At 55.2% G+C, this 14,175-nt stretch overlaps 1 protein-coding gene across 1 annotated transcript; it reads left to right on the top strand.

Moving 5' to 3' along the window:
- The first annotated feature begins 4,517 nt into the window (after positions 1–4,517).
- On the top strand, positions 4,518–9,432 carry ELF3 (E74 like ETS transcription factor 3). The gene is made up of 9 exons (XM_029069702.2): positions 4,518–4,648; positions 5,048–5,212; positions 5,638–5,859; positions 6,197–6,292; positions 6,383–6,505; positions 6,717–6,812; positions 7,270–7,386; positions 8,134–8,329; positions 8,458–9,432. The coding sequence occupies exons 2-9, from the start codon at positions 5,056–5,058 to the stop codon at positions 8,570–8,572; spliced, it is 1,122 nt and encodes a 373-aa protein (XP_028925535.1). The 5' UTR covers positions 4,518–4,648; positions 5,048–5,055; the 3' UTR covers positions 8,573–9,432.
- The last annotated feature ends 4,743 nt before the right edge of the window (positions 9,433–14,175 follow it).

The following is a 14,175-nucleotide window of genomic DNA, read 5'->3' on the forward strand; positions in this document are numbered from 1 at the left end:
CTTGTGTCTACCCCAGCGCTTAGAACAGTGCTCTGCACATAGTAAGCACTTACCAAATACCAACATTTTTTTTTAAGTGGCAGAGCCGGGAGTCGAACCCATGACCTCTGACTCCGAAGCCCAGGCTCTTTCCACTGAGCCACGCTGCTTCCCTATCTAGGATGACATTTGGTTCCTAGAGTTGGGAGGGAGGGGAGGAACCCCCAGTTCATCTTGGGCAACCTGACTTTTCCCTCCAGAATATCAGTCCCCTAACCCCTTCCCCACCCTGGCCTCCTGTCAGTTCTAACTTCAAACCTGGGGCCCCCGGAGGATCAATCAGTCGATCAATCAGTGGTATTTGTTAAGCATTGTGCTAAGGGCTTGGGAGAGTACAGTAGAGCAGATTTGGTAGGCGTGTTCCCTGCCCACAGCGAGTTTACAGTCTCAGAGGGGGAGATGGACATTAAAATAAATTATGGATCTGTACAGTAAGTACTGTAGGGCTGAGGGTGGGTTGAATAAAGGCTCTGCCATCCGTCGGCAGCTGAGCGGGCTAAGGGGCCAGGATCCAGCCTCTGGCGAGGGCACTAAGAGAGTGACCCAGTGTCAGGTGAGATGCAGGTGGTCTGGGCCAGAGTGATTGTTCCAGCTTCCCGGTGCCCTCGTTATGCTGGTCTGAGTTTGCTGGCCAGGGCACCAGGGATGGGCCGGTGGTAGCTCCAAGGGACAGAGCTAGAGAGAGGTGGACCCAAGCCAGGAGAGAGACTGTCCAAGCCTCCGGATCAGACCTGAGCTTGGCTTCTGCTCCTCCCTCGGGGGGCCAGGCCAGGCCTGGCCTGTGGTCCCCTCCCCAGTCCTGTGAATAGCCTTGACTGGTCTCTGCCCGCAGGCCAGGAGCGCGTGAGCAGCCTGCGGGGCCGGGAGCTGCTGGTTTTTCCACATTCCAGACCGGGTGTCAGGGCGAAGGGTGTGCCAGCTCTGGGGGCCGGGGAAAATCCTACTGGCAAGAGAGTCCAGGGCTGCCCATGGTCCCCTTCCACACGGAGTCTGGAACATTAACTCTTTCCCCACTTGACCCCAGAGTAAGATGACTTGTCCCAACACCCTCTGCTGGCTGGATGGCCTGGGCTGGGACTTGAGTGCCCTTGGGATCGGACAACCTGGAGAATGGGTACCTTAGCAGACTATCAGCCCCACGTGGGACCCGACTACCTTGAATCTACCCTAATGCTTAGTGCAGTGCTTGGCACACAGTGAGCCTTTAAATACCACAATCAATATTATCGGAACTATTATCAGCATTACGAGAAGCAGCATGGCTTAGTGGCTAGAGCATGGGCCTGGGAGTCAGAAGTTCATGGGTTCTAATCCCGGCTCCTCCACTGGTCTGCTTGCGGCCTTGGGCAAGTCACTTCACTTCTCTGTGCCTCAGTTACCTCATCTGTAAAATGGGGATGAAGACTGGCAGCCCTGTGTGGGACAGGGACTGTGTCCAACCTGATTTGCTTGTATCCACCCCAGTGCTTAGTACAGTGCCTGGCACAGAGTAAGCACTTAACAAATAACATAATAATAATAATAATGATAATAATAATGTCTCTCTCAGGGCCGGGGCAAGCTGGCCCCGTTGACCAGGTTCTGGGGTCCTGAGCCTCCAGATTACTGAGCTTCCAGATTCTGGGTTTAGTGCAAAGAATGCTTGTCCAGGCTCTTCTCCCCAAGCACTGTGGGACTTCCACCAATTTCTTTGCCCTTTCTTGGTGTCTGTTTGCTCTGTGGCTTAGTGGGAAAGGCATGGGACAAGACCTAGGTTCTAGTCCTGGCTCCTCTACTTAGTGTGTGACATTGGGCAAGACACTTTAACCTCTCCATGCCTCAGTTTTGTCATCCATAGAATAGGGATAAAATACACGGCCCTTCTTCCTCTTGGGGCTATGGGTTATTGCATCAACCCTAGCACTTAGCACAGTGATTGGCACAGACTAAACAAATTAAATACTGTCATTATCATGACTAATAATTGCATTAACCTGATGATCTTGTATCCTACCCCAGCGCTTAGTACAGTTCCTGGCACATAGTACAGTTCCTGGCACATAATATGTGCTTAACTAATACCATAAAAAATTGCTTATAATATACCACGCGCTGTACTAAGTACTGGAGTAGATACACTATAAGTAGCCCACATGGGGCTCACGTTCTAAGTAGGTGGCAGAATGAGTATTGAAGAGCAGCGTGGCTTAGTGGATTAGAGCGTGGGTCAGGGAGTCAGAAAGACCTGGGTTCTAAATACCTACTCTGCCACTTGTCTGCTGTGTGACCTTGGGCAAATCACTTCCCTTGCCTGTGCTCAGCTGTAAAATGGGGATTAAGACTGTGATCCCCAAGTGGTACAGGGATTGTGTCCAACCCGATTGGCTTTTATCTGCCCCAGCATTTAATACGGTGCCTGGCACGTAGTAAATGCTTAAAAATACCACAATTGTTGTTATTAAAAAATTGAATTCCCATTTTACAGATGAAACTGAGGTACAGAGCAGTTTAGTGACTTGACCTAGGCCACACACCAGCAAGTGGAGGAGTCAGGATTGGAACCTGGGTCTCTGATTACCAGCCCATACTCTTTCCACCAGGCCACGTATTACAATGATGACGATACTGGTATTTGTGAAGACCTTGCTATGTGCCAAGCACTGTTCTAGGTGCTGGGGCAGATACGAGGTAATCAGGTTGTCCCACGTGGGGCTCACAGTCTTCATCCCCATTTTACAGATGAGGTAACTGAGGAACAGAGAAGTTGTGACTTACCCAAGGTCACACAGCAGACAAGTGGCAGAACCAGGATTAGAACCCATGACCTCTGACTCCCAAGCCCCGGCTCTTTCCACTAAGCCACGCTGCACTCCGTTTTTCTTCTTCCTGTCTCCCAGGGGCTTTGAAGAAGAAAATAGCCAGAGAATTTTGAATTCCTGAGGGAAAACCAAAGGAAAATAATTCTCTAGATTCTTTCATTTCCCGGACCCATTTTTCACTCCCTGCCCATTCTCAGTCCCTCCCTTCTTTCCCTCGAGGTTCTTAGAGCACTGAAGTCTTTTTCTTCCCTTCACCCGCAGGTGAGGGGGCAGAGATGGGTTTTCCTGTCTGCCAGGGGAGGAAATAGAAGAAAGGAAGGCTTCCTCCCGGTTCCCGAGCCTTAGGCTCATCAGTCCCCTCCCGCAGGTCAAGGCCACATGTCGGGGACTCCTGGGACGGTCGCGCTGGTTGTGACAGCAGAGGGCAGCAGGTGAGCACAGGTAGGACTCAGGGGGGAGAAGGTAGGGAAAAGCAGGGTCTTCTTGGCCGCAGTTCGACGACCCTCCCGTTCCCCCCACTCAGCGACCGTCGAATTTAGGAGAGGAGGCCTGGTCGTAGGGATTCTCAGTGTGCCTTAGCAGAAAGAACACTTGTCTGCTGTGTGACCTCGAGCAAGTCACTTAACGTCTCTGGGCCTCAGGTACCTCATCTGTAAAACGGGGATTAAAAGCGTGAGCCCCGCGTGGGACAACCTCCCAGCGCTTAGAACGGTGCCAGGCACATAGTAAGCACTCAACAAATATCGTAAGTATTATTATTAACGCTCTGACTTATTCCCTGCCGACTGTGGGGCGGTTCCCGGTTGATGGGCTGTGCCCCCTCTTTGCCTCCCCAGTCCCCTCAGGTAGGGGCTTTATGGATGAGATGGATGAGGTGTGTGGCGAAGAAGACTAGCGAGTACTATGGGGCCCCTGACGACCGCCGGACCTGACCGGACCGCAGGAGTCCGGAGCAGGAGCCGTTTCAGGCCCCGCCATCCCACCCCTCCGACACGAGCAGCTGGCCAGGGTGGGCGTACCCACCCGAACTGGTGCTCAGACCGGCCAAGGATCGGCTAGAAAAATCTATCAGTCAATCAGTCGTTTGTACTGAGCGCACACTATGTGCAGAGCACTGTACGAAGGGCTTGGGAGAGTACAGAGTTGGCGGGCGTGTTCTTCGCCCACAGCGACCTCAGTCTAGAGGGGAGCTTTCCTTGCCCCTTTGGTGACTCAGCTTGGCCCACACAGCTCTTGGGACCACCCCCACCCTGCACTCCTTCTCCACCCTGCCTCTCCTCGAGTGGGCACTGAGCGGGGCACGGGGGCACAAGGAGCGGGAGCAGGCCGATGGCTAAGCAGCACTCGGAAATCCAGACTCTCCGGGACCCGTGGCCAGGGGAAGACGGGGGAAGGATGGAGAATTTTGGGGGGGGGGAGAGGGAGTGGAGAAAAGGGGGGGGAAGATAGTCGGGCAACTCCTTCCCCGCTTCCCGGGGAGCAGGCGAAGCTCTGACAATCATTAAACCGAAGTCTGATTTCCCAGCACAGGCAGCCTGGGTCCCTGCCAAGTGGCACAAAATATGCAAATTAACAGGGCAGGGAGCCTGGGTCCCTAGGCCAGGAAATCCCCCTCCAGCCCAAAGAGCCAAGCATCTCGGGTTACCGAGGGTGGCTCAGCTATAAAAGAGCCACACCTGGGAGGGGCGGCGGCTGGGCTTATTTAGGGCGGCGGGGGATGAAACCTATTTAGTCGCTGTGGGTTTTCCTGGAGTTTATTTGCCGTCTCCCCACTGTGGATTACTCGCTGTTGTGCCCCGGTCCCCGTTCAGGTAAGATTCTTGCGGCTGGCCCTGGCCGGTCCTTACTCCCAAGCTTCCCCCAACAGGGAGCCGGGGATGACTGGGCAGGGGAGTGGGGGGAGATCGGCGCGACCACCCGGGAAGGGAGGAGAGGGCTACGGCTGCCTTCTGTCGGAGGGGTTTCGGGGGGAGAGACCCCCGACCCACCCTCGCTGGAGCTCTGCAGGGACACGGGGTCTCCCGGGCCTCCCTGCCGACAGGGCCCGGCGAGAGCCCACGTGCCGGGGATGGCCGGTGCCGCCGTTCCGGCCCAGCCGCCGGTCAGCCTGCCCAGCAAGAGGGGCTGGCCTAGAATCTTACCCTCGGAGGGGCGTGGGTCAGGAAGGGCCGGGCCCCCACCCCCACCCATGACCTCCCCGCTCTCCCCAGGGAGCCACATGGCTGCATCCTGTGAGGTCAGCCACATCCTCAGCAACTACATCAGCGCCATGTACCAGGCTGAGGACGCGGCCCTGGCGCCCCTGGCCCCCGCCGGCGCCGATGCTGACCTGGTACTGACCCTCAACAATGCGCAACCGCCTCCCGAGGGCACAGGTGGGTCCTGGGGAAGTGGGTCCGAAGGCCCTTGGGGGAAGTGTCCCTGTGAAATGGAAGAGCTCCTCCCCTCTCCTAAGGAGCCAGACATGAAGACTGGGCTGAGGGGCTGGGATGGGGAGGGGGAGGAAGCAGGAGCTTTGTAAGCGTGAGCCAGTGAGTCAATCCGATAAGCAAGGCTGTGAAATGGGCAGTGCCCAGGCTCCAGAGGGCTAGGGGAGACGGGTGGGAGAGAGGGACCCTGGGCTCTTCCCCTACTTTTTGAGAGAGAGACGTGGCCAGGGGAGGAGTGTGGGGCAGGGGATAGAGCCAAGAGAGAATAGAACACCCAGTGAGTTGAGAATGGATCCTGCCCCTCAGCTTCAGACTCCGCCTGCCCTTCCGGCCCGTCCCTTGCTGACCCCGGTGTCTTCTGTCCCTGGCAGAGAAGGCCAGCTGGTCCGGGGAACTGCCCCAGTCGTGGACGAGGGCCCAGGTGCTGGACTGGATTGGCTACCAGGTGGAGAAGAACAAATACGACGCCAACGCCATTGACTTTTCCCGTTGCAACATGGACGGTGCCATGCTGTGCCGATACGGGCGTGAGGAGCTGCGCCTCGTCTTCGGGCCCCTGGGGGATGAGCTGTACTCTCAGCTTCAGGAGATCAGTGAGTCCCGAGGCAGCGGTGTGGGGCTAGGGATGGGGGCACGGGCCACTGGCTGAGCTGTTGGTAGCCCTGGAGGAGCCGGGGACAAAAGCGAACTGGCAGGACCATTTCCGCACCCCAGTCCTCAGCCACTTTGGCATTTCCCCCAGCCTCAGTCTCCCCAGAGGGACCCAGAGTCTTTGGTTTGGAGATTCCCTTGCCTCTGCAGGAGTCCACTGGAGTATAAACTTGGGGGAGGAACCCAGGAGAGTCAGCCCCCACCCAGGATAAGAAGCTTGGCGGTTGGGCAGGGACGGAGGGGAGGATAGGCCCCAAACGCTCTCTTCTGTTTTTTCAGCTTCTGCTGCGTCTGATGAGCTGAGCTGGATCATTGAGTTTCTAGAGAAGGACGAGTTCTCCTCCCGTGACCCTATAGTGGACACTATTGCCTTTGGTGAGACCCTCTCACCTCACTTCCCCATCTTTCCCAGCTCCCACCCTTACCACCATGGGGAAACCCACTGACCCTCCGCTCTCTCCCCAGACCAGGACAGCCCCTTTGGCCCAGAGCTGTTGGAGGATCCAAAGCTGCTCAGCTCCCACTACCAGGGTGGCTACGGGCCAGGTGCCCCAACGTCTCCCGGGAATTCTGACGTCTCCACTTCAGGTGAGGCCCCAGGAATGACCTCAGCCTGGAGGGCACCATCCCAGTCCCGGGTGGCAGTGTTGCTCCTGCTGGATCAAGAATGGGCAGGGGATCCCTGGCTTGGTTTGGAGGGCTTTGGCCCAGTGGGGCCCGTCTGGGGAGGGCGGAGTTGATGCAGTTGTCTGGGGCAGGAAGTCCACCTCCTTACCACCTCTCCCCACCCCATCTCCAGGCACAGGCACATCGCAGAGCCCCAACTCTTCAGACTCCGGTGGAAGTGACCTGGACCCCGACCCCACGGACACCAAGCTCTTCCCCTTCACCCAGGGTGAGTGCGGCAGCTGGGCTGTGCGCCAAGGGTGGGGCCGGGTCAGAGCCGAGATGGGGGAGCAGGGCGAGAGGACAAAGCAAGTTGCGGGTGGTGTGGTGGGAAGGGGTGGGTGAGGCAGGGCAGGCCAAGGTCGCCGGGGCAAGTGGACCACTATGTCATGCTCTGCCTGAGGTGTAGGCATGCTGAGGGAGGGACCCGTGGTCTGGGGATCCAGGAGCCATGGTTGCCCAGGTTCCAGTCAGGGGAGACACGCTGTAGTCGGGGGAGAGTATTAGAGGATCCCCAGGAGAGGAAATTTTGGAGGGGGGCTGGAGAGGTGTGGCCAGGGACAGGTCTGGCCTCTCCTGATCCAGGGAAGACTATCTGAGAGGAAATCAAGGGCGAGGCACCTTGCGGGGGGACTCCTGGGAGGGAGCAGTTCACTAACTGCTCTAGTCCTCACCCATCCTCACAGGGGTTTTCACCGACCACAAGAAAGGAGACCTGAAGCACGCCAAACGCAAGCGGGGCCGACCACGCAAGCTCAGCAAGGAGAACCGCGAGTGTCTGGAGGGAAAGAAGAGCAAGCATGGTGAGCCCTCACTGACGGCCCCGGCCCCTTCCCCTGCCCTGTCCCCTGTTGGTCTGAGGGCCTGCGCCACGGAGGGATGGGGCTAAACTGCCCCAGAGAGGCATGCTCATTCAAGCTGGGGAGAGGGGGGGAAAAGAAGGACTTCAAGGGCTCCCTGGGCCGCTAACCCCTGGCCCTGGCGGGCTGGACCCCGGTCCCCTGGGGCCACTAGCTGGGTGGAGCAGTAGTCAGCCTGGGAATCATCCTTCGGTCAGTCAGTGGCATTTAATGAGCACCCACTGTAACCATAGTGCTGTACTAAGCACCCGGAACGTTTGACAGAAGCAAGACATAAGCCCTCTCCCCTCGAAATCTGCAGCCCCAGAATCCAGTGTCGGCGGAGAGTGCTGGGGCATATTGCATATTGCGGGAAAGGAGAAGGTTATGCTCTGTGCCCCAGCTCCCTTGTCCCTCCATCCCCTCTGGGGAAGATGGGATCAGAGAAGAATCCCGATCCAGGGCCAAGTCAGCCAAGGAATCCCGATCCAGGGTCAATTCGGATAAGGATCCATACGGACAGACAGCCCCACAGCCTGAGTAGAGAAATACACGGGAGATTCCCCTCGGGGGGGAAAAAGGGAGGCTGCTCTCTGGTTCCACTCGGGGGCTGGGCCTTTGGGGGGGCCAAGGGGCAGCACTGAGGTTCAGGGAAGAGCTGCCCGACTTCAGAGTTGCCCAGCTGACCGGGTCTCCCACTCCAACCCCCAGCCCCTCGCGGCACCCACCTCTGGGAGTTCATCCGTGACATCCTCATCCACCCTGAGCTCAATGAGGGCCTGATGAAGTGGGAGAACCGGCACGAGGGGGTTTTCAAGTTTCTGCGCTCTGAGGCGGTGGCCCAACTGTGGGGCCAGAAGAAGAAAAACAGCAGCATGACATACGAGAAGCTGAGCCGGGCCATGAGGTAGGTGCAAGGCAGGGCAGGGGCAGCGGGCGGGGACCCCAAGGGACTCGGGATGAGGGGTTGAGGTTCCCAGGGCCACAGTGGGTGACCGGGACCTCTGGTCCCCCCCCCCCGCCCCCCACCTCCAGATACTACTACAAGCGGGAAATCTTGGAGCGCGTGGACGGTCGCCGGCTGGTCTACAAATTCGGCAAGAACTCGAGCGGCTGGAAGGAGGACGAGGTTATCCTGGGCCGGAACTAGGCGGACGAGGGACGTCTGAGCAGCCCGGGCCCAGAGACGTGTCTGAGTGGCCCAGGCTCAGAGACCCTACCTTGGACATTGCCATTCAGCCCTCTGCGGAGGGCATCTACGTTTGCGCTGGTACCTGGCGCCTTGGAAAGCAAAAGCTGAATATTTTGGCTGCAGTAGGTTAATGTCAACCGCTATTACCGGGAGATTGAGCAGGCCAAGTCACAGTTTTCTTCTGCTCCTTCAGCTCCTGGATTTACAAACCCTGAGGCCCACCTCCTCCAGGGCCCGAAAGAGAAGTGGGGGCGGCAGACCCCCTCCTCCAGCCTGGTTGTTCTCTGCCCTCTGCTAACACCTCAACCCACTCCTACTCAAGAGACTACCCGGCCCCAGGCCTTTCCTAGGTGGCAATTGGCTTGGAGTAAAGACGCCAGGGGGAGGCCCAGAGGAGAGGAAACTCCTGACTGTTGGATTGGATTCCTGTTCTGTCCCATTCCTCTGCCTCCCTATACCCACTACCCCTACCCACCCCCCGCCCCTTTCCACCGCTGCTCAGGCTCCGCGGGCCGAACGTCTGAGTGTGCACCCTAATTTATGATATAAATATGTAAGTTGTACATAGATCTATTTTTTCATACCACCCATGACTCTGTGTGTGTGTGTGTGTGTGTGCGTGTGCGTGCATGTGTGCAGAGAGAGCACCCCACGGTCCTGAATCCCCAGGGCTGCAGCTGGGGCCCCCTCAGCTGGACTGACCTGGAGTTTCCATTTTTTTTTTTTACCCGTCCCCCACCTCCTACAGGGGCTCTCTTCCCCTCCCTCTCTGTCCCCAGAACGACTAGGGGTCTAATAAAGTGTTGTGTTTTTTCTAACGTGAAGCTTTTAGTGTCTGTTCCTTTTACAGACTTGGTTTCCAGCAGCGTTGAGTGGAGGTTGGGGTGAGGGGGAGAGCAGACTGTGGATTTCCCCCACCCAGAGGGCCCAGCCCAGCTTGACTGCTTTTGCTGCAGCAGTGGGGGAGGAGCTGAGGAAAGGAAGGGTGACACCCTGGGGCCTGGGCAGGGCTGGATAAAGAAGGAAGGGGAGAGGAAGGCAGGGGTCTGGGAATGTGATAGACTGACAGGCTGGAGCTTGGGAGGCAAGGAGAGGAGATGACCCCTGAGGTCCTGCCAGGCTGGGGCCCCCCTCATTCATCGGGAGCCTTTGGAGGCCTGGAGAGTCAGGGAGCCGGGAGATCTAGAAAAGGAAAACAATCTGGCTTTGTGGCAGGAGGTGGGGGAGGGTGAGGGTCAAAAAAAGACCAATATCGAGTCCAGCACAGAGACCAGGTCAGTCTGAATCCAGGTCAGAGATCTCCTGGTGAGATGGCCTGGCTAAACCTGTCTGGAGTCAAGAGTCCACTCTGAGCCCGTGACTTCTGTGGAAAAGTAATTGCCGGACGGGGAAAAAGTGAAAGGTCAAACTCTTCCAAGTGAAGCTCTGCTGGATTAAGGGATCAAATTGGGAACCTAGAATGAGAAGACTGGAGCATGAGCTACTGAGGATTTAATGGGCCAATTCCCAACCAGCCGTGGCTGTGGGGTCAGGCCAGGCTCTTCTCAATGGGGCATACCCTCTAGTCAGTTGGTGTGATCCTCACTGCTCCAAGCAGTGGGCAGGGGAGAGACTTGTGGGGCAGGGTGGGGCTGGAGGAAGGAGAGGATGAGATTATATTTGACTGATGGGTTTAGGTCACCTACAGCTTTCAAGGACTGACCTGAATCCCAGCTAATCTGGGAGACTTCATGGAGGAGGTGGCATTATGCTCCCTTCTCAAGAGGACCAAAGGCATCTTCAATTAGCTAGTGGTATTGATTGAGCTCTTACTGTGTGCTGAGCACTGTACTAAGCACTTGGAAGAGTACAATATAACAGCATTGATAAACATATTCCCTCCCCACAAGGAGTCTATTTTTTAAATTGTATTTACTGAGCACTTAATGTGTGCAGAGCACTGTATTAAGTGCTTGAGAGAAGAGTTGTAGACATGATCCTTAATAATAATTATTATTATTATGGCATTTGTTAAGCACTTACTATGTGCCAAATACTGTTCAAAGAACTGGGGTAAATACAAGTTAATCTCATTGTCCCACATGGGGCTCACAGTCTTGATCCCCATTTTACAGATGAGGTAATTGAGACACAGAGTAGTTAAGTGACTTGCCCAAGGTCACAGAGCAGACAAGTGGCAGAGCTGGGATTAGAACCCACGCCCTCTGACTCCCAAGCCTGTGTTCTTTCTACTAAGCCATTCTGCTTCCTGGCCCTCAGTGAGCTTACAGTCTAGAGGGGGAGGCAGACATGAACATAAATAAATGACCCACTGTCTCACCCTCCTTGCTTACCTCTATGACACCCCAAAATAGGGGCTGAGGGCCAGATGACTTCCTAATATTTTGCAGGTAAAACTGAGGCCGGGGGGAGCGAGCCGTTTGCCCCTGGAGTACTCCCTGGAGAATGAGGGCTGGGTTTGAATTCCCTGAGGAACCGGGCCAGACCCATTGCTTCTATCTGTGGGGGTGGCCCAGGCAGCTCTGAAGGGGGTAAGGAGGGTAGAGGGAAGGGAGAAGGGGACCCCACTCCTCAAGAACCTCCAGTGGGTTACCCATCCACCTCCTCATCCAACATCTCTCCCCCTTCAAAGCCTTACCGAATGCACATCTCCTCCAAGAGACCTTCCCTGACCAAGCCCTCCTTTCCTCTCCTTCCTCTCCCTTCTGCATGGCCCTGACTTGCTCCCTTCATTGATTCCCCCATCCCAGCCCCACAGCACTTATATATATCTGTAATTTATTTATATTAATGTCTGCCTCCCCTTCTAGACTATAAGCTCTTTGTGAGTAGGGAATGTGTCTATTTTTATATTGTATTCTCCCAAGTGCTTAGTACAGTGCTCTGCACACATAAAGTGCTCAATAAATACGACTGAGTGAATGAACATCTGCTTTGAAGCTCCCTCACCCTCCCACCGTAGCTTGCTGATTTACTCCTGCAACTTAACATATTCACTTCGCTCCTCTAACACCAACTCAGTCACTGTACCTTGATCTTGCCTACCTCACTGGTGACCCATGGCCCATGTCCTGCCTCTTGTCTGGAACTCCCTTGCCCTTCGTACCCAACAGACCATCGCTTTCAAAGACTTTTGAAAGTTTTGAAAGTTTGAAAGTTTTGAAAGTCATATCTCCTCCAAGAGGCCTCCCCTAACTAAGCCTTCATATCCCCTACTCCCTCTCCCTTCTGCTTTGGATTTGCCCCCTTCGTCCCACCCTCAACTCCACAGCACTTATGCATGTATCCATCATTCATTTTGTCTGTCTTCCCATCTAGACTGTAAACTCCTTGTGGTCAGGGAACGTGTCTACCAATTCTAATATATACTCTTCCAAGTATGCAGTACAGTACTCTGTACACACTGCAGAAGCAGTGTGGCTTACTGGAAAGAGCACGGGCTTGGGAGTCAGAGGACGTGGGTTCTAAACCCGGCTCCGCCACTTGTCTGCTGTGTGACCTTGGACATGCCACTTAACTTCTCTGTGCCTTAGTTACCTCATCTGTAAAATGGGGATTAAGACTCTGAGCCCGATGTGGGACAACCCTATTACCTCGCATCTACCCCAGTGCTTAGAACAGTGCTTGGCACATAGTAAGCGCTTAACAAATACCACCGTCACTATTATTATTAGAAAGACCAAAGAGTTCATTTGGGACTGGACATCCCTGCAAGAATAATAATAACAATGTATTTGTTAAGTGCTTACTATGTGCCATGCACTGTACTAAATGCTGGAGCAACCAAGGGCCCTGAAAAGGGGTTCCCCATTCCACAACCCCGTCACATGGGTCAAGCCTCAGATGTCCGGGGCTGCTGGCATTCTCCAGTAGTCCCTCCTGCTCCGTCCTGACTTGGCTTTCTGGGGACTGGGCCCTTCTCTCTGCCCCCAGCAGATGGGCAAGTGACAAACAAAGCCTTTGTTTTCTCAGCTTGGCTTGTTTGCTCACACTGGGTGTGTGTCCCTGGGCTGTGGGGTGGGGTGTGTTGCAGTTGTGGGCTGGGGGGATTATTGTGTGGTGGGGCTATGTGAGATTTTGTGGTGAGCTCTTTGTTGCTGTGGCATAAATTGTGTTGCTGGATTGATGTGTGTGTGTGTGTGTGTGTGTGTGTGTGTGTGTGTGTGTGTACGCAACCTGCCGTTGCTGCTGCTGTTGCTGGGCCGACCTGGGGTAGGAATAGGGGAGGCAGGGAATCATGTTCCTGTGCCAGGCATTGTTAGATCATTATATCGTGTGTTGTCCTGGGTTGCCGTCTGATGTTTCTTTATGGTGGTGTGCTTGCGAAGGGATTTCCTGAGGCCCAGGGAAGAGCCCATGGGGGAGAACCTAATGAAACACCTGGCAGGGTTGTGCCTCAATTTCCACTTGGGGAGACCCCCCCTAACCTCACCAAGGGAACTGTCAGGAGGGATGCGTGTGTGTGCCTGTGTGTGTATGAGAGAGAATAAGAAAGAGGAAGAGAGAAAGAGAGAGAGAGAGAGAGACGCATGGCCTAGCGGATAGAGCACAGACCTGGGAGTCAGAAGGACCTGGGTTCTAGTCCCAGATCTGCTACTTGTCTGCTTTGTGACCTGGGAAAATCACTTAATTTGAAAGGGGGATTAAGACTGTGAGCCCCACGTAGGACATGGACTGTCTCCAACCTGATTACGTGTATCTACTGCAGGGCTTGATTCAGTGACTGGCACATAGTAAGTGCTTAACAAATACCATTTGACTGGGGGAGGGAATGTGATCCAGGGCATAGAGCAAAGGCCTGGGAGTCAGAAGGATCTGGGTTCTAATCCCGGCTCTTCCATTTCTCTGCTGTGAGACCTCGGGTTAGTCATTTAACTTCTCTATGCCTCAGTTACCTCATCTGAAAAAGGGGGATTAAGACTGTGAGCCTCTTGTGGGACATGGACTGTGTCCAAGCTGATTCTCTTATATCTATCCGGTGCTCAGTGCAGAGCCTGGCACAAAGTAAGTGCTTAACAAATATGAGAGAGAGAGAAGAGAGAGAGAGGGAGAGAGAGATTTCCTTGTGGGTAGGGAATATGTTTACCAAATCTATTATATTGTACTTCCCCAAGTGCTTAGTAGAGTGCTGTGCACAGAGCGAGCACTCACTAAATATGAGGGGGATGAGGAGGAAGCTGTTGTAGGGATCCCACTCCCTGGAACTCTGGATATGCAGGTACTATTCTCCCCATCAGCTCCAACCTCCCTGCCTCCCTCTGCCACCACAGAGCCAGCTGGAGAGATGGATGGATGGAGCTCAGGAGCCAGCAGGGGCCAACCCCAGGGTGTCACCTTTGGTCACCCGAGCTGACCTTCCCACCAGACACCTCCATAGGGGGTCTCTCCCCTCCAGCCCACCCAGGCGGCCCTGAGACCTCACGGCGGGCAGGTCACTCAGCTGTCTGGGTCCTGCCCAGTGCGTGCAGGAGTGCAGGCTGGGCCGGCCCTGGGCAGCAGCGGCAATTAGCCCCAAGCAGCCTCCCGTTACGGGAACCATTGTGTCAACCTTGGATGGAATC

This window comes from Ornithorhynchus anatinus, chromosome 7 (assembly GCF_004115215.2).
Source record: "Ornithorhynchus anatinus isolate Pmale09 chromosome 7, mOrnAna1.pri.v4, whole genome shotgun sequence".
In the NCBI taxonomy this organism is placed as follows: domain Eukaryota; kingdom Metazoa; phylum Chordata; class Mammalia; order Monotremata; family Ornithorhynchidae; genus Ornithorhynchus; species Ornithorhynchus anatinus.